The sequence below is a fragment of the Nyctereutes procyonoides genome, unplaced genomic scaffold (genome assembly GCF_905146905.1).
Source record: "Nyctereutes procyonoides isolate TBG_1078 unplaced genomic scaffold, NYPRO_anot_genome, whole genome shotgun sequence".
Taxonomy (NCBI): Eukaryota; Metazoa; Chordata; class Mammalia; order Carnivora; family Canidae; genus Nyctereutes; species Nyctereutes procyonoides.
Genome location: NW_026575131.1, coordinates 42821767 through 42849262, shown reverse-complemented (window position 1 = coordinate 42849262; position 27496 = coordinate 42821767). Strand labels below are relative to the sequence as shown.

Here is a 27496-nt window from a genome sequence, read left to right as displayed (position 1 = left end):
GCCCTACCCCCGCGCCGTCCTGTGGGGCCCCCACAGACCCATGAGCGCTTGAATTGGTGAGCCTCACCAAGAAAACCACTTGAGTTCATTTACATTTAAGTGGAAATCAGTTTTAACAAAAATTTAATTCATCGACTTAACTAAGATCACAGCTGCTTCGATTCATTAAAAGTGAATCAATGAATTTAGTGAAGTGAATTTTTAAAGATTCACTTCATGATGTCAATCAATCTCCATTTAAATCTGTAGGTAGCCACTTGTGGCCACTGACTCACTCCCGTGTGGGACAGTGATAGACATGGATGAGGTTTGTCGTGTTTTGGGTAAGGGAGGGCGCAGGGAGTGGGTTCTGGGACCTCCATGGATCACCCAGAGAGCACTTGATGGACTAGAAGAAACCACGGTTTGTCTGTTGAACTGCCCTCAGTCCCCAGGCGGGGTGCCCGGGTTGGGGCCCCAGGTGGAGGGCTGTGAAGCTGGTGGCCTTTGCCCCTGCCCCCTTGCCTTCCCGGCACCCATCTCTTCCCAGGCAGACCTGGGAGCTTGGGGGAACGCACCCCCCAACCTGAGGCCCAGGGCTCCCGGGTGGCCGGGCTGGGCTTACTTGTCCAGGCAGCTCTCGTAGTTGAAGGTGGCTTTGAAGCCATAGATGGAGAAGGTCACGATGCTGGCGAAGATGGAGGTGGAGCTGTTGATGAGGGACACGATGATGGCGTGCTTCTGGCAGTTGTTGGACGGCTGGTTGTAGCTGGCAAAGGCGATCAGGCTGCCGAAGCCCAGGCCCAGGGAGAAGAAGATCTGGGTGGCCGCGTTGATCCAGGCCTTGGGGTTGGCCAGCTGCTCCAACTGCAAAGCCCACAGGGGACGGGGCCAGTGAGCCACCTCTGTGACCGACGGGCAGGGGCAGGAGGTGCAGAGAGGGGACCGAGAGGGTGTGCCAGGGGCCTGGGGCCACAGCCCAGCTCTCCTGGCCCCCTGGCCGGAGCCCGTCTGCTCCCCAGCAGCTGAAGCGCACGCATCACTCAGGCCCGATGCTCCCCAGCGCCTTTCCCAGCCGACGTGTGCAATTGCAAGAAGCGGAGTGAAGTCATTTAAACGGGCGCCGAGCCCCTGACCGTGAGCAGCGGGCCTGCGCCTGGAGGGACGGAGGTGGTGCGGCCTGGTCTGGAGGTCTCGGTCTGGGTTAATGCTGGGGGCCATGTGGAATGTGGGGAGCATTCGGGGTGGGGGGGTGCTGCCCCCACAGCCATTTTGTTTATAGGGGCCGGATTTGCTAAATGAAGAGCTCCTTTTGTCCCAAAGGCAACAGTGCCCCCGCCTCCCGTCTCCACACCCCCTGCTGCTGGATGAGCGTTGGCTGTGGGGTGCCAGGGAGCACAGAATACCCTGCGGAGTGTGGATTCTTCCCTATAGGGAAGGGGTACGTGGAGGTGCACAGCCAGGAAAGACAGGTGGTTGGGGCATGAATCACGTAGTCCACAGGCTGCCAGGAGGGTGCGAGCTGAGAGTGGATGGGCCAGGAGACCAGACTTGGGGCTGTGGTAGTGGTTGGTTGGGGCGCAGGGAGGACAAAGAGGAGGAGTGAACAAAAGAGTCAGTGCCCCAGAATGAACGGGGCTTGGGGCCGGCCTGGTTGAGGAGGTCACCCAGCGCCCATGGGCAATCCACTCTGCTGCCCCAGCCTGGTGGGCTCCCACCCACCTCCCTGGGTCTTCCCCTCTTTCCACCCATCCTGGAATATGGCAGGTCCCCTTCCCTCCAGCCGGTACCTTGGGGGTGAACATGTAGGCCAGGCCGTTGGTGGCTCCATGGAGCGTGAGGCCCCTGACCAGGTAGATGAGGAGCACGCAGTAAGGCAGCGACGCGGTGAAGTACACCACCTGCGGGCACCAGGGGGCACCAGAGGGCAGAGTCAGCCTCGGAGACGCGGGACCACAGGGCCCCTTGGTCCCTGGGACAGACCCCTGGTCCCCATAGAGCACACGGCACCGTCCTGGGCGACGGCTGGAAAGGCATGGCCACAGGCTCTGAGTTTGGGCTGGGGAGCTGGGGTGCTGGCATGCATTTCCCCGCCTCCGTAACCGCCAGGCAACCTGCTTCCTAGACCAGAGGAAACTGGGTCGAGGCCTCTGCCTCCCACCCTCCCTGCACCCAGGGTTTTCTGCAGAAAGGATTTGGGTATACCTAGGGCATTGCTAGTTTTAATTGCTAGAAGAGAGACAATGTGAGCGATCCAGGAAGATGAGCCCAAAGAGAAAGATAGCCCACAGGGTGTGTGTGTGGGGGGCTGGACCATCTGGGAACCAGATTCCTTCCCCATCGAGCTTCCTAGTGGCCCCCATGCAGCAGAAAGCACCATCACCTACACCATTTATGGCGTCTTTAAAGAGAAAAAGAAACTCAGGGCCTTGGATCAAGGGCACGTGTCTCCAGAACTGAGACCAGGGAGAAGCTTGGTCATGAGGGCTCGTGAAGGAAAAGTGGTGATGGTGGTGTGGGGATGGTGTCCCTATCAGAAATATGACTGAAATTCAACAATCTGAGCTTGTTTTTTTTTTTTTTTTTTATAAAAGGCTTCACTCTTGCGGGCTTTAAAGCTGCACATGAATGGAGTTTTTGGTCAATCAGGTCTTCTCGGGAACCCTGGGTGGCACAGCGGTTTAGTGCCTGCCTTTGGCCCAGGGCATGATCCTGGAGACCCGGGATCGAATCCCACATCGGGCTCTCGGTGCATGGAGCCTGCTTCTCCCTCTGCCTATGTCTCTGCCTCTCTCTCTCTGTGTGTGTGTGTGACTATCATAAATAAATAAAAATTTTAAAAAATGGGTTGTTGGATAAATGGGTCAAAGCAGCAGTCCTAATTATTAAAAAAAAAATCAGGTCTTCTCTTCCCTTTTTTTTTTTTTAGGTCTTCTCTTCCTGCTGACATGCATCACAAGCTCAGTGGCATTTTATCCTTGGTTTTCGTGGTAGTTTCAGCAGTCTCGTACTTTAGTTCTGCTAACTCTAACTCATCCACTGCCTTCAAATAGGGACCTCCAAGCGCACGTGTGCCTGTCCAGGACCGTCGTCTTTCCTCTGTGTCGACTCAGATGTGCACCAGAGCCTCTTTATGTAAAGCACAGAAATACTTTGCAAAATTCTATTCTGCGAGATAGAATTGCTTGAAGGTTGGGTCCTCATGTGGGAAGAATTGGTCCTCATGTGGGACATCTGGTTGGAGGCCCATGTCCAGATGGGCTTGGATGGGATCGCACTCGGCCCTCCATTCCTACTGAGGTGTGGCACCATCATCCTGGAAATTCCCAAGGCCACCAGAAGAGCGGTTGTGCCCTCTCACCCCGGGCACACAGGCAGAGGTGGGGCCTGCCTGTTATCATTGGTTCTTCACTGAGGTCATCATAACTCGAGAAGAGTCATCAATCCAGCTGACTTGACAAGAAAATAAACCAGGAGTGACATGGAGACAGATGAGGGCAAGGACATCTGGCCAATGAGCTGAAGAGGGGTGACCAATGTCCATAACCAGTGGACACATAGGGGGCACTGAGAGCAAGCCCTTGGGGCTTCCTTCCTTCCCCTTAGGTCTGTAAGTTTCCTGGCAGGCTCTCTGGGCTCATTTCTCCTCATCAGGGAAGTCAGACATGTGACCCAGTCTACATCGTTGGGAGGAACCATTTCTGACCAGTCTACAACAACTCTTGGTGGTGGTGGGAGGGGGAGCGGATATTCTAAGAGAAGAGGTGAGGAAATACCACACGGTTTTTAACAGGATTGCTGCCCATACATAAAGCTATTGGGGGCACTTCTGTCTTGGAGAGAGGGTGTGGCTTGAGTAGAGGAAATAGTAAGAATAAATAAGAATTCATGGCATGACATGACCTCATTTCGCACATTTATAAATGATCTAGAAAAGAGGGCCTCATCACATGTCGAAGCTTACAGATGCTGACCTCAGATCTTTTGTCACGTTCATTAGAATCAAGCAAAGACAAATGGCAAAAAACATTTTTTTTTTATGAGCATAAAGTATGAGCCAAGCTTCAAGATGGTGGCCATGGGATGAGCATGGTGCTGGGGTCATCACAGGGTGCCTAAAATATCACGAGGAGTTCTGGTCTCGCTGCCTCAAGAGAAACACGGTGGGGCTGGAGGAGGCGACTCAGGTGGTCAAGAGGGTGAGGGCAGGTGGCCTCTTAGGATCTTCTGAGGGGAACAGTTGGGGTGAATTATGTCATAAAAGGTGTGGAGAGAGCAAATAAGAGGTAGCATATCAGACCAGGATGGATGATGGGGAGTCTCAAGAGCAAAGCTGGGTCTGCCCTGGCTCTGCCCTTGCTGGTAGGTGCCCTTTGGCAGGTCCCTTTTTCCCTCTACGCTCCAGTGGGCGGGATAATGAACTCTACTGTGAAGGGCTCCCGCAAGAGGGAACAAGGTGCATGCCCGACCCCCGGGGGATGAGCTAGGAGGAGTGACCACGAATGAGGCAGGGCACACCCCGGGCGGCCAGGCATCTGCTGCAGATCCACAGAGCTGGCAGGTGCTAGAGACATTGCAGGAAGACTGTCTCCATGGGGGAAGATTAAAGAGCATCTCAGCCCCTGCGGGAATCTAAGCCTGGGAACACACCAGAGAGAGAAGGTCTATAAATCAGGCCTGACAGCTCCGCGGGGTCAGTGACAGCAGCTTAGAGCAAAGGTTCTTGGACTCAGCGGCAGATTAGATTAGAATCCCCCGTGGGAGCTTTGAACTACCCGATGCCCAGGTCCCTTCCCACACCAATTGCTCCAGGACCTCCCGGGGAAGACTGAGACCCCTGAGTTCTAGAAGCTCTCCGCATGTCACTGACGTGCAGCTGAATTGGAGAGCCAGCAGCTAGGGGGTCTTGGGGACGTCTCCAGCCCAGGGAAAACTTGCTGCTGAGTTGCTCGGTGCCACTTGGGTGGCACGGATTTGGGGCTGGTGGGCACAGACCTGCTCATCCCTTTAGGTAGCTGGGAGAGTCCTCATTTCAAGGCCACAGCTTGGCGCGGCACTGGCCGTGTCGCCTAGGAGTGACTCGTGCCAGCGACGCTGTCGGCGCCCTGCTCCCCAGCACGGTTTCCGCCCCTCGAGTGCGGGAGGCAGCCCCGTGGCACTGCCCGGGCCCCGGGGGAGGCTCTGCGGTCCCACCTTGCCGGTGGACTCGGTGCCCCGCAGGATGCACAAGTACACGACAAGCCAGGCCAGCACGAGGCAGAGCGCCGGCTCCCACTGCACGCGCCCGCTGTCCTGGATGGACGGGGAGATGTTGAGGGTCTTCCTGTACCAGAAGTACTGCGTGGAGGACGCCTTCTCACACTCCTCGTCGTAGCCCGTGCGGTTGTGGTTCAGCGGGCACACGGACCACGGCAGGGGATCCTTTGGGATCAAAAGAAGCATTACACGGACAGGTGAGGGCGGAGGCCGAAGGGCAGGGTGGGGAGGATGGGCACGGCCCCGATGGGAGAGTGCTGGTCCCCAAAGCACAGGGGCCCGAGTACCTGAAGGCAGACAGGGAATGGGAGGGTTGGTCAGGGGCACGGATGGGGTGTGGAGGGGGAGAGGTGGGCGGAGGGCTCCACACACAGTGCCACCCTACAGGTGTTCGTTGAGGATGACCTCGCTCTATCATGGGTCCAAAGCCTGGATCAAAAGGACAATGGCCAGGCCATGTCTGCGAGCAGAACCCACAATGTCTGCAGCAAGGAGCCCAGGGGGCTCCAACCACCACATCTGCAGTAACCACCCCAGTGTGGGAGGAAGGGGCAGGCCCTGGTCAGGGACCACCAGCTTCCCTCACTTGTGTGCTCCCCAGCTCCAGACCAACCGGGGAAGGCCAAAGATGCTCCCCTCATCACGTGGCTAGCACACCCACCGTCTCCCACACCTTCCAATTGGGGCACACTGGGGGCCTTCCCTCTGCCCCACACTTGCCCACCCCTCTGCCTGCCCCGGGGTCTGTGCCAAAGGCAAGTGGTAGGGAGCTCTGGATAAATAGCATTTGGGTGGACTCTGCTTATTTCCACACATTCCTAGCAAGTCCTGGCTTGAATAAGACTTGGGTCCTGCCCTCACTAACTGGTGGTGGAGACAGGCCTCTCCCACGAGGGACTCTGGGTTTAAAGAGTCAGGCGGGGATGAGGTGCAGCCTCCCTGCAGCCTTCTTGTGCCCCCTAAGGCGGAGTCTGGCACCGCTGACTTTGTTTGAGCCTGGGTCAAGCTATACCTGAAGCAGTGCCACTCCCAGACTCTGCAGAGAGAGCCAGGAAGAGCCTCTTCTGCTTCAGCTTGTTTGAACTGGGTTCTCCGTCACTTTGGAACACAGGAGCCTAAGGATGTGCGTGCCCAAGGACCGTGGCCCAAGGCCAAGTGCTCATACAGGTACGAGCTGAAGGAGGAAGGGCAGTGGATTTAATTCTGGCTCCAGAGCGGGCAAGGGGGTGGGTTAGGAGTCCCACCTCTGCTCCACCAGGCCCCTTATGTCAGAGTCCCATAAGCTCAGATTTCATTCGACAAAAGTTCTCCATGGACAGAAACAAGTCCTCGCCCGCTGGGTTCCATCTGTGCATTTCATAGGAGGCAGATGCCACCCGAGGGTCCAGGGCCGCTCTGCCAGCGGGCAGCTGGAGGTCAGGTTTGAGTCCACCTGGAAAGTGCTCCAGGGGACACTGTGTGAGTGGGACCCTGGCAGCAATCGGGGGTCTTCGCCCATTGGAATAAGTGGGTTTCCAGCTTCAATGTGGAATTACTTCAAAAGACAGCCACCAATGGTTCCTTCCATTGAAAAGCGGCATCTATGGCCCCTCCCTGTGACTCCTGGCTGCCTGGGATTTGCTTTGACCAGGAGAATGCAGCGAAATGGGGACACCTGGGTGGCTCAGCGGTTAAGCATCTGCCTTCGGCCCAGGGCATAATCCTGGAGGCCCGGGATCGAGTCCCACACCAGGCTTCTTGCATGGAGTCTGCTTCTCCCTCTGCTTATGTCTCTGCCTCTCTCTCTCTCTGTGTGTCTCTCATGAATGAATAAATAAAATCTTAAAAAGAAAAGAAAAGAAAAGAAAATGCAGGGAAGTGATGCCTTGCTCTTTCCTGGCCGGTGCTTCCTGGGGCCTTGTGGCAGTCATTGTGGCCCGCCTGGAAACCAGCTGATGTAAAGATCTTCGGGCCACACTGCTGAGTGACAGGGACTCATGGAGGGAATGACTACGCGGAGCCAACTGATGAGGTGCGGGCCACAGCCAGCACCACTCCCCAGGCAGGTGGGAGGGTCCCTTGTGGGCCTGGAGCCCAGTGGAGCTACCCAGCCTACAGGCCCTTGGCCATTCAGCCGGCCTGTGTGGGACTGACTGGTCCCCCCACCGTTGGACCACTGCTGAGGCAGCCTGGCCCGGCCTGGTTTCCAGCCTTGGCTATGGGATTGAATCCCCTGGGGGAAGGGACGCTTTAAAAAATATTTAAAAAATACGGTGCCCGGGCTGCACCCCCTGGGACTCTGGTTTCATTGGTCTGGGGTGGGGCCTGGGCATGGGAGTTTTGAGCGCTCCCTGGGGGATCCCAGTGCAGAGCCAGGGTGAAGAGGCTTTAGCGTGTATGTAAGGGTTGATTAACCTGCCCATTTCCAGGTACCTGGCCTCCCCTCCTCTGTCTGAATCAGTGGGTCAGGCTGGGGTCATTGCATCTGCATTTCTATTAGTCCCCCCCAACCTCCCCCCCCCCCCCCCCCCCCCCCCCCCCCGCCAGCTGCTACCCCCCGGAGGGGGGAGGGAAGGTTAGACAGGAAGCTGGGAAGACTGCCTGGTAGTGGGATAGACAAGAGCGTGGCCCCTGAGGCCAAGCTCTCAGCTACTCAGCTCCCCTCTGCCTCAGGCACCCCAGGGCACCCCACATCACAGGGCCGTGGTGATGGCTCCTAGGTGATTACTTCTGACGTGCTTGCAACTATGCCTGGCTCAGAGCAAGTGTGAGTGAGTGCCTACTGCTCATACCGTCCCTGCCCCTGCGTGAACACACAAGAGGTCTCCAGAGCACAGGGAGTGAAGGGGAAGTCCATGGGCCCATGAAAGATGGAACGAATGGACCATTAAGTGATTTTCAGGAATTGCTGGTCCTCATACTTTGGAGAGTTAGAAAAATGTGTCTCATTTCTTGTTTTCACACTGTGGAACATGGTCAAACTATTCTGATTTTGCAAAAACTGGACACGTTGCTTCCATCTTTGGAAAACTGTCTTTATACAGATCTGTAACACTGGCGATGTGTCTGGCAACCATTATTTGGGGGTGCTGTTGTGCAGTGCACAACCTGCCCAACTGCACATGACAGCTCCACGCAGAGGAGGAGGAACAGTCACTGGAGTGAAGAATAAGGGCCACTGCTATTTCTACCCAGAAGGGGGAAGAGAGGCAGGGCTGTGGAGTCAGGGAGATGAGGGGCAGCAACTAAGCTCAGAGCAGAGAGTCCTTCTTGTCAGGGACATACACAGGGCATTTTTCAGTGGAGGGACCCGGGTAGGGCTGACTCGGTAGCCAGAGTGGGGCGTGGATGTGGCATCTTCCCAAAGTCGATGCCAAGTCCCCGTCATTGAGGTCATTCCTCCAAGCATTCCTGGGGGTGCCAAAGATTCAAGGCTGTGCCCAAGTGTTTCAGAGAGTGGCCTCACAGGTTGGGGGACCCCACGGTCCATGGCCAGCCTTGCCTTGCTTTGGGGGACAGTGTGTATCCTGTGGAGGCCTGGTTCAGGGGCAAGGGCGTGGCACCTGCCCGGTGACCTTCTGAGACGGGGCTGCTGGAGGGCCAGAGGGGGCAGTGGGCAGGGGGGCCCCTGAGAGTGAGGGCAGGCATGGAGGAAAGGCAGTGAGCAGGGGCGGCCTCCCCCTGGCTGACTGGCTTGGAGGAATCCCATTGACTGTCTCCATGGTTTCTGGGGGAGGGGGTGCTCAATATTTGCTGCTGCTGGTGGGGGGGTGGGGGGTGGGGGGGTCACATCTTTCAGAGAGAACCAGGGGAAATCTAGAAAGCTGCTCCCCAGAAAAAATGGACACACGTGCATGCACACACAGGCCTGGGGCCGCGGATGCGGGGCCTACACACCCACTGTGGGGTTTGGGGTGCTTGACGTGCCCCCAGCCCGAGGCCGCCACCCCCAATCTTCATCCCCCCTGGGGGCAGCCGCTCACCTGGAAGGAGTGGAAGAGGTACCAGAAGGCCCAGGCGTTGATGATGTTGTAGTAGGTGGCGAGGAAGAAGGACGCCACCACGCTGGCGAGGCCTGTGAGGGGCACAGGAGCGCTGAGGCCTGCCCGCAGCCCCGGCCCCGCCAGCCACTCCCCATCTTGGCAACACCCCGGGCCCAAGTGCTGTGCTGAGTACTTGAGGTGCTTCGGGTCTTCCCGACAACTTCGTGGCGGGGGTGTCACTGCCTCCACTTCCGAGGGGAGAAACAAGGTGCAGAGGCTGCCCCCAGGGCGCTCAGCTCTTAGCGGCAGGAGGGCGCTTAGACCTAAGCGGAGGGGCAGGCTGCCCGCCAATGCCACCCTGCGGCTGGAGTCGCAGACCGTCCCCCGCGGCTTCCCTCAAGTGGGGTCGCTCGTGCCCAGCCCTGCCTGGCAGTGGAGGGCCATGGGGGCCTGGGGAGTGGAGGGGACAGGTCTGCCCCAAGCTGGCCAGCTTGCAGGGGGGCGGGAGTGCGCAGCCAGCCCACACGCCCCGAGCCACTGTGCGCATCGTGGCGCAGCCCACCCTCTGGCACCCGCGTGGGTGGCGGGCCTTGGGCCGCGGGGGGCGGGGGGGCATTCACACCACCGGCATCAGTAAATGCCCCGGCCCGGCCCTGCCTCCCCCTCCTTGGGCGAGAGCCAGTGGTTAAACAGTCGCCAGCACCCCTGCTTGGCGCAAACTGGTATCTTCCCTCTTGGCAGCAAATGCCACCTCGGAGAAGCCCTCTGTGATCCATCACTTGGGCAGGTTGCAAAACCACACACCTCCTTGTTAAAGATTAACAGCCCTGCGAGATGAGGAGGCAGCGCAGGGCTGGGGGGGGGGGGTGTCGGGAGGATTTGGGAGGCCACGGATGCGTTCCTTCTGCCTAGGAGACTAAACCCCGAGCCGAGCCGGTTTACCCTCTCCGCGCTCCTGAAACCCCACTTCGCTTCCCTGGCCGCCTTCCCGCCTGCGGGCCGGAGGGTTGAGCAGAAGAGACCGTGGCCAAGGCTGGCCAAAGGTCCTCCTGCTCACAGGCAGCCCTGGAACGTGAGGGTTGCACAGGGTAGGTTAACCATCTCCCAGAGGTGCCGGGGACGCCAGCTCGAAGTCACCCCAGGGGGGGGGGGCACCGTGGTGCCCTGCTTACAACCCATGTGCCTCTGCTTGCACGCACTGGAGATCTTGAGAGCGCCCCACGGCCTCACAGTGGTGTGACAAAGATTGCATGGGCTCATGTGCATCTGTCGTGCGGGCTGGCACCTGGCACATAGTAGGTGCTCACCGAGAGGGAGGTGTTGTTAGTAATAATTAGCAGGGAGCACTTAGGGGAGTTCCCTGAATGGTAGCTGGCTGGCACCCTGACTTCTAGCTCCTTGGTTGGGCAGCTAGCTCCCTCTTAGAGAAGAGCAAACTGAGGCCCAGAGAAGAGAAGCATGGTGACCTCAGCTCCCCAGCGGTGTCTCCCCCTTCTCACTGCCACGTGGGTAAGAAATCCAGCCCCTCTCAGCCGACATTCTGTGGCACCCCCTCCTCGGCTGTGTGTCCACCCATTCAAGGGCTCTCTCTTAGGCCTTGTGCTCACTCCTTGCTCCAGCTGTTCCGCCAATGGGCCTCCCGCCCAACCCCCCACTGTCTGGGATACGGCAGGGGGTCTCCAGGTGGGCAAGGACTGGAGAGTACCCACTTACCAACACCACTAAGGTAGGGGCTGATGGTCCTCCAGGCACCGATGCTGCCCTGCCGCATGCGCTGCCCCACCGCCAGTTCCAGGTACAGCAGAGGCATGCCCTCTACAAAAAGCATGATGATGTAGGGCACCAGGAAGCTGCCTGTGGGTGTCCAGAGCCAAGACCGGGCCATCACTGATGGGTTTTACTCGAGCCCACATGACCTCCACGCACGTGTCCTTCCATCCACCCTCCCTTCTTTCCTTCGGTCTTTCCATGTGTCCATTCATACCTCTGCTTTCCCACCCATCCTCTCACATTCCATCCATCCTCCATCCTTCTGCCTTCCCCTCTTCCTCCTTGTTCCACAACGCACTGTTCCTTCATTCCTCTCACCTGTCATTCATCCATCCGTATTCTTCCATTCGTTCATCCATCCACCCACCTATCCATCCACCCATCCATCCCATCATCCACCCGACCAACCATCCTTCCAACCATCCATCTATCCATCATCCATCCATCCATCCATCTATCCATTCATCATCCATTCATCCACCCAACCATCCACACATCTAGCCATCCATTTACCCATCCAAATAGCCACTGGTCCACCCATCCATCTAGCCATTCATCCATCCATCCACCCGAGTACCCACTCATACATACTCCCATCCACAGATCAACCGAACCATTCTTCCATCCATTGATCTATCCATCCACGCACCCATCCATCCAACCATTCATCCATCCATCCATCCATCCATCCATCCATGTATCCTTTTATCCTTTTATCTTTCATTTATCCATCTGTTCATCTATCTATCCATGGATGACATATGAACTTGTCAGTTAAAATGTTCAAATACTTCCATCCTGAATGATCAGCTGCCACCGTTCCAAGCCCCTTGAGTGCCTTCCTCAATGCCTCAGGTGCCCCAGCTCCTCTGCCAGAAACCCTAGTCCATCTTATGTTGTACCAACCAATGGCATGGGCAGGGGCTTGGTGTGTATGTGTTGGTCTCCAACAGACCGAGCCTAGGTCACCATTTTTTCAGAGCACCTCTACTGTGTGTGTATCTGTTTTATACAGTGGCCTTCAGCCTAAAATTTTATTTTGATAAAGAGTACAATGACTAACACACATTTAAAACCCACTGGTTTCTGAGGAGCCACCCACAAACAAGTTCCTGTGATGATGGTGGGGAGCCAGGCAGTATGGATGGAGCTATGGAAGCCCTCTCCACTGCTGACACCTGGACAGAGGGACAGAGGTGGGCAGCCTGCTGGGGGCTCCCTCCACCCCTGCCCTGCAGAGCACTGCCCTGCTTCTTCTCCCATGAGCCCCACCCCTCCTTCCCTCCTTCTCTGAAGCCCCGCTCATCCTCCCCCCTCCCCCCAGCTCCTTGGCAGTGGACCTGAGAAAAGGTCCAGGAGGAGAAGAGGGCAGGACTCCTGATTAAAATAAAACCCTGACACTACAGCTGTAGGGGTTAAGGGCTGGTTATAGAAGGAATTCATTCCAAAAATGTTCAGGTAAACGTGCTTACGTGAACATCTAATATTTACAAGGATGCCTCCACTGAATATATGGGCGGCCTCAGAGCCCACTTTTCTCCCCCAGCAGGATCTCACAAACCCTCTTCTGACCACAACCTGTACATGTGCATCACCCCTCTAGTAGCTGCTCAGTATTTCACTAGGTAAACACTCCCAGACTCCTTTCATCTGTCCTTGGACACTTAGCTGTAGCCAGTGTCCTCTCATCCTAAATAGAGCAGTGGGACAAAGGCTGGCCCTCATGTTTGGTTCTTTCCTTGGGATAGAAATCGCAGAAGTAGGATGGCTGGCACCAAGACCAAGCAGAGATGGAGCAGGGCCACCTCCTACCCTGGAGAAACAGGCACCGGCTGTGTGCACGGGACTGCCAGGCCTTTGCATTCCACGTCTGTGCTCCCTGCCCACACTGGGGCCTACGACAAGCGTTCCCTCTCACTTCTGGACTCTGTTCTGATGACGCCGCCAGGCCCTGCTCCCTTCCTGCCCTGCAGAAACATGTTTTGGCATCACACCAGGTTCCTCTTTGGTAGCAGGGAGTCCAAGAGGCAGGCTGCTGGGGGCTCCCACCCACCACAAACCTAACAACAAAGGTTATGTTGGCACCACCTGTTCAGAGCAACATTCAAACCCTCAGTGGTTCAGAGCAACATTCAAACCCTCAGTGGTTAGAAGAAAAGCTCATTTTCACCCAAGGTGTTAAACAGTAACCACATGAGGCCTGGCAAGGTCTGTGGCAGGATTTTCTCTTTGACAGGGCCTGCCTGATGGCCCACTGCCCATGGGAAGGCTGGAAATCCAAGGTCTGGTGCCCAGGTGGGGGCACGGGGGCTCTCGAGGCCTGCCCATCAGACAGTTCTATCACCCCTCCAACTATCCAAAAACACAATCTGAGTGAATTTGCTCTGCAATTGTTTTCTCCAAAAATGGTGTTAGAACAACTGAACACCCATATGCAGAAAAAATGAATCCCAACCCACATCTCACATTTTAAATGCATCCCCCACCCTACCCAACAAATATCTAAAATGGGATCACAGACCTATATGCACAACTCAAAACTATAAAACTTCTAGAAGACAGCCCAGGAGAAAAACTTTCTGACTGCAGGCTAGGCAAAGAGTTCTTGGCTACCACATCCAAAGCACTATCTATGAAAGAAGGTATGGATAAGTCAGATTTTGTTTTTAAATTGTGTTCTATGAAAGACACAATTAGGACAATTAAAAAGGCAAGCTAAAGACTGGGAGAAACATTTGCCAAAGACATATCTGACAAAGGCTTAGTGTCTATATTTATAAAGGACTTTCAAAACTCAACAATGAGAAAACGAAGAACTCATTCAAAAAGTGTATGAAAGAGGGGAATCCCTGGGTGGCTCAGCGGTTTAGCGCCTGCCTTTGGTCCAGGGTGTGATCCTGGAGACCCGGGATTGAGTCCCACATAGGGCTCCCTGCATGGAGCCTGCTTCTCCCTCTGCCTGTGTCTCTGCCTCTCTTTCTGTGTCTCTCATGAGTAAATAAATAAAATCTTCTAAAAAATGTATGAAAGATTTGAACAGATGTTTCACCAAAGAAAATATATGAATGGCAAATTAGCCCATGAAAAGTTGCTCAACATTGCCATTCATTATGAAAATGAGCACCTTCTAGCCACGCCGAGATGCCACCACACACCTACTGGGACGGCTAAAATAGAAAAATGCTGACAATACCAAGTGTTGGCGAGGATCTAGGGGAGCTCCTGTGCATCGCCAGTGACATGTAAGATGGCGCAGCCACTCTGAGAAGTGGTTTGCCAGTTTCTCATAAAGTTAAGCACACACTTGCTGTGTGATCCAGCAATCGTACGCCTATGTGTTTGCTCTAGAGAAGTGACAACGTTCACACAAAAACTTACATGTGCATGTTTATGGCAGCTCCATTCAGAGTTGTCAGAAACTGGAAACAACTTAATGGCCCTCCACTGGGTGAGTGGACAAATAAATGTGGTACGTCCATACAGCGAAATGCTACTCAGCCAGTAAAAAGGAACAGACTGCTAATTCATGCAACAGCGCCAGAGGCTCTCAGAAGCATTATGCTAAGTTAAAGATGCCAGATTCAAAAGGTGACATACTGTATGATTCCATTTTTGTAATTTTTTTTATTCATGATAGACGAGAGAGAGAGAGAGTGAGAGAGAGAGAGAGAGAGGCAGAGACACAAGCAGAGGGAGAAGTAGGCTCCATGTCGGGAGCCCGACGTGGGACTCGATCCCAGGACTCCAGGATCATGCCCTGGGCCAAAGGCAGGTGCCAAACTGCTGAGCCACCCAGGGATCCCCCATTTTTGTAAATTTTTAAATTTAAATCTAATCAATTAACATATAACGTATTATTGGTTTCAGAGGTAGAGGTCAGTGATTTATTAGTCTTATTTCATATCAAGTGCTCATTCCATCACATGCCCTCCTTAATGCCCATCACCCAGTTACCCCACCCCTAACCCCCTCCCCTCCAGTGACCCTCAGTTTGTTTCCTATGATTAAGAGTCTCTTACAGTTTGTCTCCCTCTCTGATTTTGTCTTGTTTTATTTTTCCCTCCCTTCCCCTATGATCCTGCTTTGTTTCTTAAGTTCCACATAAGACTGAGATCATAAAACTGTCTTTCTCTGATTGACGTATTTCCCATAGTATAATACCCTCTAGTTCCATCCACATCATTGCAAATGGTAGGATTTCATTTTTTTTTTGATGGCTGAGTAGTTTCATTGGATATATATATATATATATATATATATATATATATATATATACCACATCTTTATCCATTCATTTGTCCGATGGACATGTATGGTTTCATTTATATGACATTCTGTCCCCACTTCTAGGGAAACAGATCTGTGGTTGCTGGAGGTTGGGAATGGAAGGGCTGACTATAAGGGGCATGATGGTGGTGGAGGTAACACAACCATACATTTCTCAAGATTCATAGAAGGGGACACCAAAAAAAGTGTGTTTCTACATATACATATTTCTCAAGAAAAGAAAATTCAGTTTTGTGATCACTCTGAAAACAAGTCCATTAGCCAACCCTCTTCCCACTGGCCTCTCCCCATGTTCCTTTGATATAAAATCTCTGACCCTGTTTTAGCCTGAGGAGACCCCCTCGCCCCTGTCATCAGGAAGAGGAAGACGAAGGCCTTCGCTCCCGCGCCTTGTCGGGGCACACAGTGGGGGATTCAATACGGCTGCACAGTCTCTGGAGCCGCTCCTGAGAAGACCTTCCTATTTCCCTACCCATGAATCTGTGTTGGTCCTGGGACCAGCTCTGTCCAACAGGATGTGGGGGAGAGGATGGCATGGTGGTTCCAGAGCCCCGGCCTCAGGATGCCTTGCAGCCTCACCACCACCTCCTGGAGTGCTCCCTGAGGCCTCTACATCTGGAAGCCAGTCCAGGGGACCTGAGGATGAAAAGCCACATGGAGGAGAACCAAGGGCCCATCCAGCTCAGGGCCAAGTGCCCACGTGTGAGGGCTTACCCGGCAGATGTCGCCAGGACAGCCAGGCCTGGTGAAGCCCGGAGGGAGAAACGCCCAGGCACCCACAGAGCTGCAGGAAAGAATTCACTGCTTTAGTCACTATTTTTTTCCTTTTTACCTCTCAATACTTCATCACATAGTTCTTAAAAACAAGGACATTCTCTTGCATAATCCCAGGGCAATGGGCAGAACCAGGAGAGTGACAAGGAAGCAGCACTGCGATTTAAGCCGCAGACCTCACTGCAGTTTGACCGACTAGCCCACGCCTGTCGTCCCTCTGGTCTCCCCATCACAAGCAGTGTCTCAGGCCACCTCTTGTCGGCCACTTCAATCGGGGACAGCCTCTCAGGCTCTCTCTGTCTTTTGTGACCTTGACACGCTGGAGAGGACGAGTCAGTTCTTCTATGGAATGTCCCTCGCTTTGGGTTTTGGCAGGAACACCCAAGCCATCTCGGTCTTTGTCCAGAGGCACATGATGCCGCCTTGCCCCATTCCTGGTCGGGTTAACTTCGCTCACTTGGTCAAGGTGGGGTCTGCTGGGCTTCTCTGCGGGAAGTTACTGTTTGCTCCTGGGAAATGATTATGTGGCTGGATGGGAGACACTCTGAGCCAAAGCAGGCATCCTGTGTCCCAGCATCGGACCTCTGCCCGCTAGATTTAGGAGCCACTGAGGATTCGTGTGGGAAATGACCATCGTTGTGTTGGTTGCCAACCGGCCAACGGGTGACTTTATAATCGCATCATTCCTTCTAAGTCCTTAAGCTCTAGAATGGTCTGTGCTGCAGAGATAGGTCACGGAGTGCGGGTGGTGCGGGCCTGTGAGCGACTGCATGACCCTGGGTGAGGGGGGTGTTTCCAGTCACAGGGGACATTTATATTCTGAGCATATAGAGACAGCTCTGAGCCTGGAGAGCTCATACTCACTGCCACCTCCCCAGTGCCCAGCATTACGTCTCGGCCGCAGTCCCCTTGGTGTTGGTCTTCTTGTGTCCACTCTACAGCTGCCCCCCGCCCCTGAAGCCTGATTGTCAGATTGCATCACTCTCTGTCTCCCCCATCCCCACCCCCTACACCTGGTCAAAGCCTCTATGGCTCCTCCTTACACCTAGAATAGCACCCACATTCCCTCCCATGGCCTCTGAGGCTCTGAGACCCAGGGCTCCCATTTCCTCTCCAGGCTGGTGGCCTCCCTCATGTCGCCACAGCTGAGTGGCCCTTCCCGTTGGTCCGGCCTCTGCATACTTGCCCGTGCTGTTCCCTCTGCCTGGATTGCTTTTTCCTTTCTCTCATTTCTCTGCCAAACCTGCCTTCCTCACAGGGGCCTTCTTGGTCTGCCTTGGTGACCACAGCCCCCACACCACAGTGATCCTGCAACTTCTCACCCCGCTGGACCTCCAAGCAGTGACCCATGTGACATTATGCTGCAATTTTAGCTGTCTACTTGGTGTCTGTCTCCCTCACTTAGCATGGATGCTCTTGCTCGCTGGTCTGCTTGGAGCAGAGGTGAGCAGAGAGCAGACAGAGCACAGTGCATATTTGGTGCATGCAGGACAGGATCCTTCAGGCTCACTGGACCTTCCACACACATGACTTCCTCCAGGAACCTCTCCGGATCACCCAAAGCTGAGTGGTTCTGTCCACCCCAGCTCCCGAGTGCAGAGATACAGTCTGCCTGGCCCACAGCTGAATCTCCAGTTTCTAACACAGGGCCCTATACGAAGTAGGGGCTCAGTGAGTGTTTGCTGAATGACTGCTTGATGCTAAGTGTTCTAGGTGGATGGGCAATTTGTGAAGCTCTTACCAGAGAGAGATGATGGAGAGGTCTGGGAAAGTCCATCACGTTGCTAAAACCAGTGTGTCTTTTAAAATTTCTTATCAGCTTCCTTCGAACTCTCGCTTTATTTTGTGGCCATATCAGGTAAGACGGACCTTGGGCAGGTCTACATTGGCCTGCACCTCCCTCAGAAGGGGTGAGCACTCAGAAGACAGTCTTTGGCCCTAAGATAATGTACCGCTGATCAAGATACAAGGGCCACACTAAGGCATCAGAGCAAATGTCTACCTCCAAAATCGATTTGCTTTGAGAAACAGAAGAAACGGGGAGCAAATTTCTAGCACTTGGTCCCTAAGAGTGAAAAGGATGCTATGTTTATAGAACAGCCTCAGGCAATGAGGAAGAAAGGACAATTTAAGGATAAAGAAGATTTTATGAAGATGAAAAAAATATAGCGAATTAATTTAAAGCCAATGGAGGCTATGGGGGGATGGAGGGGTGGAAACACCCTGGGGACGCCTGGGTGGCTCAGGGGTTGAGCATCTGCCTTTGGCTCAGGGCTTGATTCCAGGGTCCGGGGATTAATTCCTGCATCAGGCTCCCTGCAGGGAGCCTGCTTCTCCCTCTGCCTGTGTCTCTGCCTCTTTCTGTGTTTCTCATAAAACAAACAAACAAACAAACAAACACCCTGTGGCTCAGGGAAAGAGGATAAAGTGGAAATGACAGAAGGTGAGGCATGGGCAGCAACCCCAAGCATCCATCTCCTGTGTCTCTAGAAAGAACCAAGCGGGAGAGAAGACTGTGGGCCCAGCAGCTGGAAATACAAATTCTACCCGACATTTCCCTGGCCGTGTCATTGAAAGGGCTTGCTAGTCCCACGTAAAAATTTTTAAAAAGTCTCGTAAGAAAAATAAGAGTTTTTGTGAGCTACTGCAGCAGGGAGCCAAAGCAATGGGCCCTCCGGAGCCCTGGAGGCACGCAGCTGTGTTTGCCACTTGCAGGATTGGCTCTGTAGAAAACACTGGGGTGGCTCAGCCCCGTCCACAGTTGACCAACCTGGACCTGATGAGCATCAGATGGTGAGAAGGTGGGGCACAGAGGCACCCTGAGAGGAGGAGGAGGGGCCCCAGGGATAGAGCAGCCTCTCCCAGCGGGGTGGATGCCTGTACCCTCTCGCCAGGGAAGCCCACCCCGGAGGGTTTCACCTGGTCAGGCAGCCCATCGCGCAGCCCCAGAAGCCCATTCACGGGGAGGAGTGGGCTCCTATCTGCAAAAAAGCGCTGATTTCCCAGTAGGAGCGCTGGCTCACCCTCCAGTGGGCCAAGAGCTGGCCTGAGACATTTGTACTCAGTAGAGGACCCGGGGAACACTCTCCAACTGGCCCTCGCCTCACTTGGCAGGGGATAGACGAGCCCGAGGCAACACTGATGAAGATGTGCTTAACACCTAGACGTGCGGCTTGCAAGGTTTGTGAGATTAAGTGCATGTTGGAGAATGGGCACGTTCCTTACGCTACATCTGTAAACGGAACCTCGAAGAGCGGTGTGAGTTCAGAGTTTCAAAGACTGTGAAATGGTTTTGGAAAGGACCGTCGCAGGTAAAGTAAAATCAGCAAGACACAAAATCGCATACAAATTATGCCTCTAGGGCAGCCCCGGTGGCGCAGAGGTTTAGCGCCGCCTGCAGCCCGGGGTGTGATCCTGGAGACCCGGGATCGAGTCCCACGTCGGGCTCCCTGCATGGAGCCTGCTTCTCCCTCTGCCTGTGTCTCTGCCGCCCCCCCCGCCCTCTGTGTCTCTATGAATAAATAAATAAAATCTTAAAAAAATATGCCTCTAATTTTGTTAGGTTGCAAAAAAAATGACTTGCAAAAATGAAATGCAAAAAAATAACAGTCATGACTTTTGGGTACTGGACTTTTGGGAATTGGGGGGTGATTTTGTATTTTATTTCTTTGTACATTTCTCAATTTCCCAAATTTCCTACCGTGAACAAGTATTATATACATTTATGACCTCCACCACCACACACACACACACACACACACACACACACACACACACAGAGTTTGTCATTCTAGAGCACGTTGCTACTTATTCCTCTAACAATCGCAGCCAGTTGCCCTGTTTGCCTCACCCAAGAAACTCACTACAAGAGAAATTCCTCTCTGTATGAAAGTCATCTCCACAAATCTCTGTCCTTTGAGACCCATGAAGACACCAAGCAATCAGATGCAGCCACTTGCAGGGGAAAGTTTGCTCAGGCTTTCAAACTCACACTCTTTCCACTTTCATACCTTTGTCTCTACAAAACCACACAGGGACTTTTTAACCTGATTTTTTTTCTTTTTAGGGTGTGTGTGTGTGTAAGGGGGTACAGACCACAAGTTCCCAGGTGATGCAGAAGCTGCTGGTCTGGGGACCACACTTTGAGAAGTGCTCTGCTATTCCCTGCAGCCTACTACCCCATCCTACTGTAACCTGTCTCCTCCTCGTTCACCCTCGCCCATCTTGGCTCTCCCCTAAAAGTTCGTTATTTGGAGTCAACTCCAGTCAACTTTTGGAAACGAAGAACAGAGACACAAGTAAGAAAAATGAAAGTTCCCTTTCACCCTACCTGACACCTTGGTCTAAAACCTGTAGATGCCTATTCCACTGGCCCTGGTCCCTCCTTGCCCATCCCCTGTGCCAGCAGCATCATCACCAGCTACCCTGGTGAACGGGGTCCTGGGTTCTATCTTGGCACCCTCTCAGTCCCCCATGGCTCTGAAGGCCCTGCTTCTCCGCCTGAAATCCTGACTCTGCTGTCCAAGTGAAGATCCATCTTGTCAACCTGTTAGTCAAAGACCTTAGGTTTGCATTCATGCTGGACTCTTCCTCATGTCCCCTCCCACCATGGCCCTGGCCCCCACCCCAGATATCCTGGCCACATAGTTTCCAGCCATTCCCTTCAGATGCTCATCCTTCTGTGTCTTTTGCACACACGGCTTCTTCTGCCCGGAATGATTTTGTCCCTAAATCTACCAATGAGCTCAGACTCATCTGTCCAGGCCTAGATGAAATGCCACCACTGCTGGAAGCCTTTCTGGGCTCTTTCAGGCAGTCAGCTCTTCCGCAGAAGGGATATGTTCATGACGTGGCATCCTCAAGGGTGATGGCCAGCTTTGTCCCTGGCCCGCAGCAGATGCTCAATCGATAACTTGTTGAAGGACTGAAATTAAATTCCTAAGAGGTTTTATTGTTGACTGTTCAATTTTCTACACTCCTGCCTCTTTGGAAAAGGATCTAAGATGGAAGTTCTCATCCCCAGTGCACATCAGGATCTCCTGGGGAGCTTTAAAGCTACTACACCATGAGACCAACCCTATCAGGATTTGGGGTGGGGAAATCATGGATGTCAGGGTGTTCCCCAGCTCCTGGGGGATGCTAACGTGTGGACAGGGTAGAGGCTTCTCCACTGGCAGGTGGACGCTGCGTCCTGGCAGGGGGCTCTTCCCACTGTGGGGGACGGGGGTGAGCTGTGTCAGAGTCCACGGTGCTGTGCATGGTAAGTCACGGCTTTAACTTAGGGAGCCGCTTTTAACTTAGGGAGGAGGAGGTGTCCCGGAGAGGGCGAGGAGTATGGGGTATGCCCCACAGAGGGAGGGTGTACATTTGGGAGAAGGGCAGGGGTGGAGGGAGGGCTGCCTGAAAGCCACAGGGGACACTGCGGACACCAGGTGCTCATCTGGGCCACCTCTGGTCACAGTGTGGGGAAGGGCCCTGAGCTGGAGCCAGTTTGGACCTGGGAGGAGGCCTGGGCCGCTGGAGCAGTCACTTCTGTCCTGCCTTTATCAGAACAGGAAACCCTGACACCAGGGGTCTGGGGAAGAGCCTGGCTCTGACATGGAAGTGGCCTGAGCCCCAGCTCCACCTCCAGGAGCCTCCTTTTCTTTCCTGGACTTGTGTCCTACCTCTTAGTGGGGACAACAGGACCAACTGCAGGGGTGCTGGGAGGAGGACTTTGGGTATTTGCAGGAAACACTTCACTGTGTTGCTACGAGGAGCCCAGACATGCTGGTTCCCAGCACTGAGTCTAGAAGCCCAGACTTGGCTTCTCAAGGGACTCACTGAGCACGTTTTTCTCACCTACCATCCAGAGTTGACTTTGGAAACTTTATGTGGTCAATGTGCTACAACCTTTGAACTTCAGGCTTCCGTCCCACCCAGGAGAACTGCAGAAACACACATGCACATGCACCGTGCACACATGCACACAAGTGAGCAGTTGCAGTGCCATCCACGTGTCCTGCCACGGGGGCACATGGGGCCAGCTCAGACCAGCTCTTGAGGGCTGGCTGTGTGCACCTCTGCTAGCCCCACGTCCTAGGACTTTATGCTGTCACATCCCAGGACATTCCAGTGTGAAATCGGCCATGGGGGGAGTATGTACAGTGCAAGGATCATCAAATGTTGCCAGTTAGATCTTACTTCTCCCACCAGAAGCCAGCTGCTCAACGTTTTCCAGCACCTGGCTACCAGGCTCCTAGCAGCTGGTGGCCCGGTGGATGACACAAGAGCAACCCTGACCTTGGTCCAAGGACGTGCAGCATCAGCACCACTTAGGACCTTGCTAGAAAGGTAGATCCTGCCCCTGCCTCCCCGCAGGTCTCTGAGTCAGAATCTCGGGGGTGGGGAGCAGGCGCCTGAGACCTGCAGTTCATCAGGCTCCCCAGAAAGGCTACAGTTGGGGGTGCCATGCTCTGAGTGCCAGAGAGGAGCAGACTGGGCGTCGAGGGGGAGTGAGACATCCAGTCTGAGTGTCATCAAACCAATACAGGCAACTGTCCCCCGATTTCCTCCTCTTCACCAGATATAATAGAGAGAACACTCCGGAGGAAAAGCATCCACACTACCACCAGCCACGCAACTGTTCCCATTTGTCCGCCTCTCTTCCGTGACTAGAGCATGTTTGTATGAAAAGCAGTTTCTGGTGCGTTTCTTTTCTACAAGGACATTTTCATACTGAATTTCTTTCAAAAGAACACCGCCTTAGATGCCGACACGGTCGCCGAGACCTGCTGACCCGTTCAAGAAGAGGTTTTGTGCCCTTTTATGTTTCCTCTAGAGCCGGCGCACTGCACAGAGCTGGTTGGTACCCGGAACGTAATCTTCAGAATTAACATTCCTCGTGCTGGGCCTGGCCCCGGAGCAGGAACGACACAAGCGTCCCCAGTCATGGGCCCAGCCCCATGGAAAGGAGCTCGGACCCTTAATCCGCTTTATTCTGGCAAGTATTTTGGCGCAGTTTGGCTCTGTAGCTTATAAACAAGCCCTTTGTTGGCTGGAGGTGGTGGGTCACGGTGCTGCTTAGAAGGAGGTGACACTTTCCTGATGTGGTTGGTTTACCTCTTAGCTTTAGGTAAAGAATGGGTCTGCAAAGGGCTGGGGTTTTGGGCCACATAAATCACTTATTAAAAGGTAATACCACTCGACAGGGGAAGACCCTTGGGAAAACTGCCAGCATCCCCACCTTGTGTACCCCGCGCTTTCCCTAACAGAGGTTGCTCAGCTGTCCAACAAATATTCGTTGGCGCCTCCTCTGACCCCACCAGTGGGCCTGGGGGCTGGCAGAGAAAGGAGGCCTCCAGGCCACCGACAGCTTCCCGGGTGGACGAAATGGCTCGTGCAAAGAGTGGAGGCAGAGAGTAGGCATTCGCAGACAGAGAACTGTCCAGAACAGTTGGTGGGGCTGGAAGATGAGTGGCAGGAAATGGAGTGGAAAGAGGAGCAGGTGTTGGGTGACGAAGTCCTTACTGTGCCAGGAGAAGCTGTGGGGTCCTTATTCTGTAGACACTTATGCTTAAGAAGGTGCCACCCGCACAGCCTATATCTGCCCACCCTGGACCCAGCCGGCCCGAGTATACTCTATACCAGACACAGCTTTTTTTTTTTTTTTTTTAAGATTTCATCCATTATTTGACAGAGAGAAAGCAAGAGAGCACAAGCAGGGGAGCTGCAGGCAGAGGGAGAAGGGCGAAGCAGGTTTCCCGCTGAGCAGGGCGCTGGACATGGGGCTCGATCCCAGGACCCTGGGATCATGACCTGAACCAAAGGCAGACACTCAACTGACTGAGCCACCCAGGTGCATGACCCCACCCCCCACCCCGCCCCTGCCCCAGGATTTCTTCTTTCCTTTTCCAGGTCTTAAAGGTCCTGCGGTTCCCCTAGTAAACTCCTTACATATATTCTATTTCAGCACTACTCCTACTGACCTGTGTCACCTGCAGACTATTCAGGGGACGGTGTCATTAGAAACAAGGAAACTGTCACGTGACAGCAAGGCTCACCTGGCCGGGTGGTTGGAAAACATGCAGCCAGGACAAAGGTATCATAGGTAGGTGTGCTGAGCACAGGAGGACGTGGAATCTCATCCTGACCAATGATTCTTTCAAAAGTCAGTTAAGAAGCTGTTACAACACATGGCAAGGCATGCCCTTCCCATAATTATGATGTATTTATACCCTTCAAATAAAAAAGGGAATCAGAGAGTTAACCTTTTGTCAGGTTTGGGATTTCCTTTTTTTGAGCTGGTTGGGGGAAGGCGGGGGAGCGGTAGTTTAGGTTTGGTCCTTCTTAAATGGGTTAAATTGTGTAAATAGTTTGGTCTAACATCTTTTATTGTCCTTTATGGTGAAAAACCATTCCTAGGTATAGATCACACACACACACACACACACACACACACTCACACACGTGCACACACAGTCCAAGGCAAAGAAAAATCACCCTGAGATAACCATTATCAACATTTTGGCATATTTTTTTCTCCTCTTTTCTTGGCATATTTTTGAATTTATTTTTGATTTATTTTATTTATTTATTCATGAGAGAGAGAGAGAGAGAGAGAGAGAGAGAGGCAGAGACACAGGCAGAGGGAGAAGCAGGCTCCATGCAGGGAGCCCGACGTGGGACTCCATCCCAGGACCCCAGGATCACGCCCTGTGCTGAAGGCGGCGCTAAACCGCCGAGCCACCTGGGCTGCCCCAAAACCAATGTTTTAATAGGGAATTTAAAGAGCTGGCTCAAGATTCTTTTAACCTGTTTCAAACCGAACTCCTTGGAGCGTGTTTCAAATTTGAAAACTGTCGCAGAGGTTTCTGTTGAAGGGGACAATTTCCTGCTCACTTTTTGCAATTAAATGTCAGGTTTACTCACTAGAAGTCAGGCGATTGCCCCATGGAGAAAACAGTCCGGAGCGTCCTGCTCACAGAGCTGGGGTGCAGGAAGGGGCTCAGCAGCACCTGGGGCGGAGTGGGGGGCTTGCAGGGGGAGGGCGTGGGGGCTTTGCGGAGGGAGAGGGGTGGGGGTTTGCGGAGGGAGAGGGGTGGGGGTTTGCGGAGGGAGTGGGGTGGGGGTTTGCGGAGGGAGAGGGGTGGGGGTTTGCGGAGGGAGAGGGGTGGGGGTTTGCGGAGGGAGAGGGTGGGGGTTTGCGGAGGGAGTGGGGTGGGGGTTTGCGGAGGGAGAGGGGTGGGGGTTTGCGGAGGGAGTGGGGTGGGGGTTGCAGGGCGCGCAGGAGGGCGCCTTCGGATAAGCGCCAGGCGGACCGGGGCGCGCGGGTCCGAGCCCGCGGGTCTGCCTCAGTTTCCCGGCCCGGGCGCGCGCCCCCCGCGCGCCGCACTCACCTCCGCCGTACATCTGGCACAGGTAGGGGAAGCGCCACACGTTGCCCAGGCCCACGGCGTACGAGATGCAGGCGAAGACGAACTGCAGCGAGTTGGCCCACAGCGGCCGCGCCTTCTCCATGGCGGGCGCGGGGGCTGCTTCGGAGCGCGGCTGCCGGCGCGTCCCGCCCGCTCGGCCTGGGGGTGGCCCCGCGCCCGGGCCGCCGCCGCTCGCTCGCTCGCTTTTTAATTGCTAATCTCATTAACGCGCGCCGCGGAGGGGCGAGGCTGGTGAACGGATGACGCCGAGCCCCACCCCGCCCGGCCGCCGCCGCCCGGAAGGCGCCCGGGATTGCGCCCGGGAGGGCGCGGTGCGGGGAGCGCGTCGGAGCCCGCAGGTGCTCCCGGCCGCCTGCCCACCGTCCGCTGGGTGCCTCCTGGGTGCTGGGCATCGTCTGGGCACGCGCCGGGGGCCACACACACACACACACACACACCCCCGTGGGACCCGACATTCCCGAGAGGGAACTGCTTACATTGGCCGGGATAAAAAGGTCCCATTTTCAACTACTGTTGACCCACAGAAAGGACAATTTCATAGTGGCCCATTTTAGTCCTTTGTATAGAAGACTGAGACAGGAGAAAGGCAACTAAGGCAAACCAAAAGGGTGAGCAGTACCGTGGGGGTAGGCTGGGGTGGTCCTGGAGGACTTCCCGGAGGAGGAGACTGGACGGTTACCCAGAAACTGGAAGGCAGGGAAGGAGGGATGGAGAGAGGGACTTTGCAGCACCTCCACTGCTGCACACACACACACACACACACACACACACACACACACGCTTCTTGAAGGAAGAGCGATCCCGCCAGCCAGGTTGCCCTCCATCTACAGACAGGCCCCACTTGACTAGGTATGTAGCGCGGGGAGTCTGGCTCTGTGGGGCCAGGTGGGGGTCAGGTGTGCGATACTCTACTGCTCTGGCGGGTCTAAGGGCTAGAGATTCGGCTCCATTTCACTGGAGTTGAGGCCTAAAAAAAACAGTCTGGAAAGGCTGTTTGGTTCCAGGTGGTCACACCAGACATGTCTAAGCCTGGTGCTCTGGAGAAGTGCCACAGCTGGCTTTGGCTCTCAGCACTGCCACTGAGCCGTGTGACCTTGGACGAATCCCTGAACCTCTCGGAGCCTCATGTCACGGAAACAAACCTGTGACGGCTCGTGTGAGAATTAGTTGATAACTTAGCTTAGGACCTGCCACATAGTAAGTGCACAATAAAGGGGCCACTGTTCGAAGTCCCCCGTAGTCTGGAGGAATGAACAGCTGGCACGCTAAATCAGCTCATGATAATGGTATGCTTTGAACAGGGCCTGGTACGTAGGAAAGCTAAGAAAATGCTTGATCCATAAATAAAATGAAACCGAGATGAAAAGCAGAGTTGCTAGAGGAAATCTTCCGTGAAGCCACAATGAAATCACCTCTTTGGTTTCCCCCGAGGTCCTGCCCGGCTGGCGGCTGGGGAAGGGCAGTGTGCTGAGGAAGGTGGAGGCTCCTCAGACCCACTGCCTGTCCTTGAATTTTCTAGCCCCAAAAGCCAGAGCCCCAAAAGTCCACAAGGCAGCAAGGAAGACTATTTTGCTTTTTGTTTATTTGTATTTTTATTATTTTATTTTATTTTTTATTTTGCTTTTTAAACTTTGGGATTCTAGTGGGTGTTTTCCCTACACCTTGCATCCTCCCCGGAGGGTCCCACCGTCCTGGTCTGCCTGGCTAGGTTAGTCCCGGCCGCTTTAACCTCTGTGCACATGAACTTGGACAGTGTGTCCTCTTCCATGATCAGCGTCCTTGTGGCCGTCATTCTGCTCCTGCATAGACTTCCCTGGGCTCCTCTTCCTCACTGCTGTGTCATATTCCACGTGCGGACATACTCTAGTGGATGACCAGAGGACATCTCCACGGTGGGGCTCTGGCGAACATTCCAGTGCCCTTGGGGGATGAGTACACGCAGCACTGGGACCTTCCAGACCGGACGGTGAGTGGAGGGTTAGCGGGAGCTGGTATTGCCTAACTGTTCCCAGGAGAGGCAGTACCAGTTTTGCACTCCCACGGGAGTTTCAG

The 27496-nt window shown here is 54.3% G+C and overlaps 1 protein-coding gene across 1 annotated transcript in view; it reads right to left on the bottom strand.

Annotated features, from left to right (window-relative positions):
• SLC6A20 (solute carrier family 6 member 20) overlaps window positions 1-25627 on the bottom strand; it is a 38923-nt gene extending 13296 nt beyond the window's left edge. The window contains exons 1-6 of the mRNA XM_055343568.1: window positions 25406-25627; window positions 10911-11051; window positions 9198-9289; window positions 5173-5400; window positions 1770-1880; window positions 605-846 (exon numbers count right to left, since the gene is read on the bottom strand). Of these exons, the coding sequence (XP_055199543.1) occupies window positions 605-846; window positions 1770-1880; window positions 5173-5400; window positions 9198-9289; window positions 10911-11051; window positions 25406-25526 (935 nt within the window). The 5' untranslated portion in view covers window positions 25527-25627. The remainder of the gene's footprint in view (window positions 1-604; window positions 847-1769; window positions 1881-5172; window positions 5401-9197; window positions 9290-10910; window positions 11052-25405) is intronic.
• Window positions 25628-27496: the final 1869 nt, after the last annotated feature.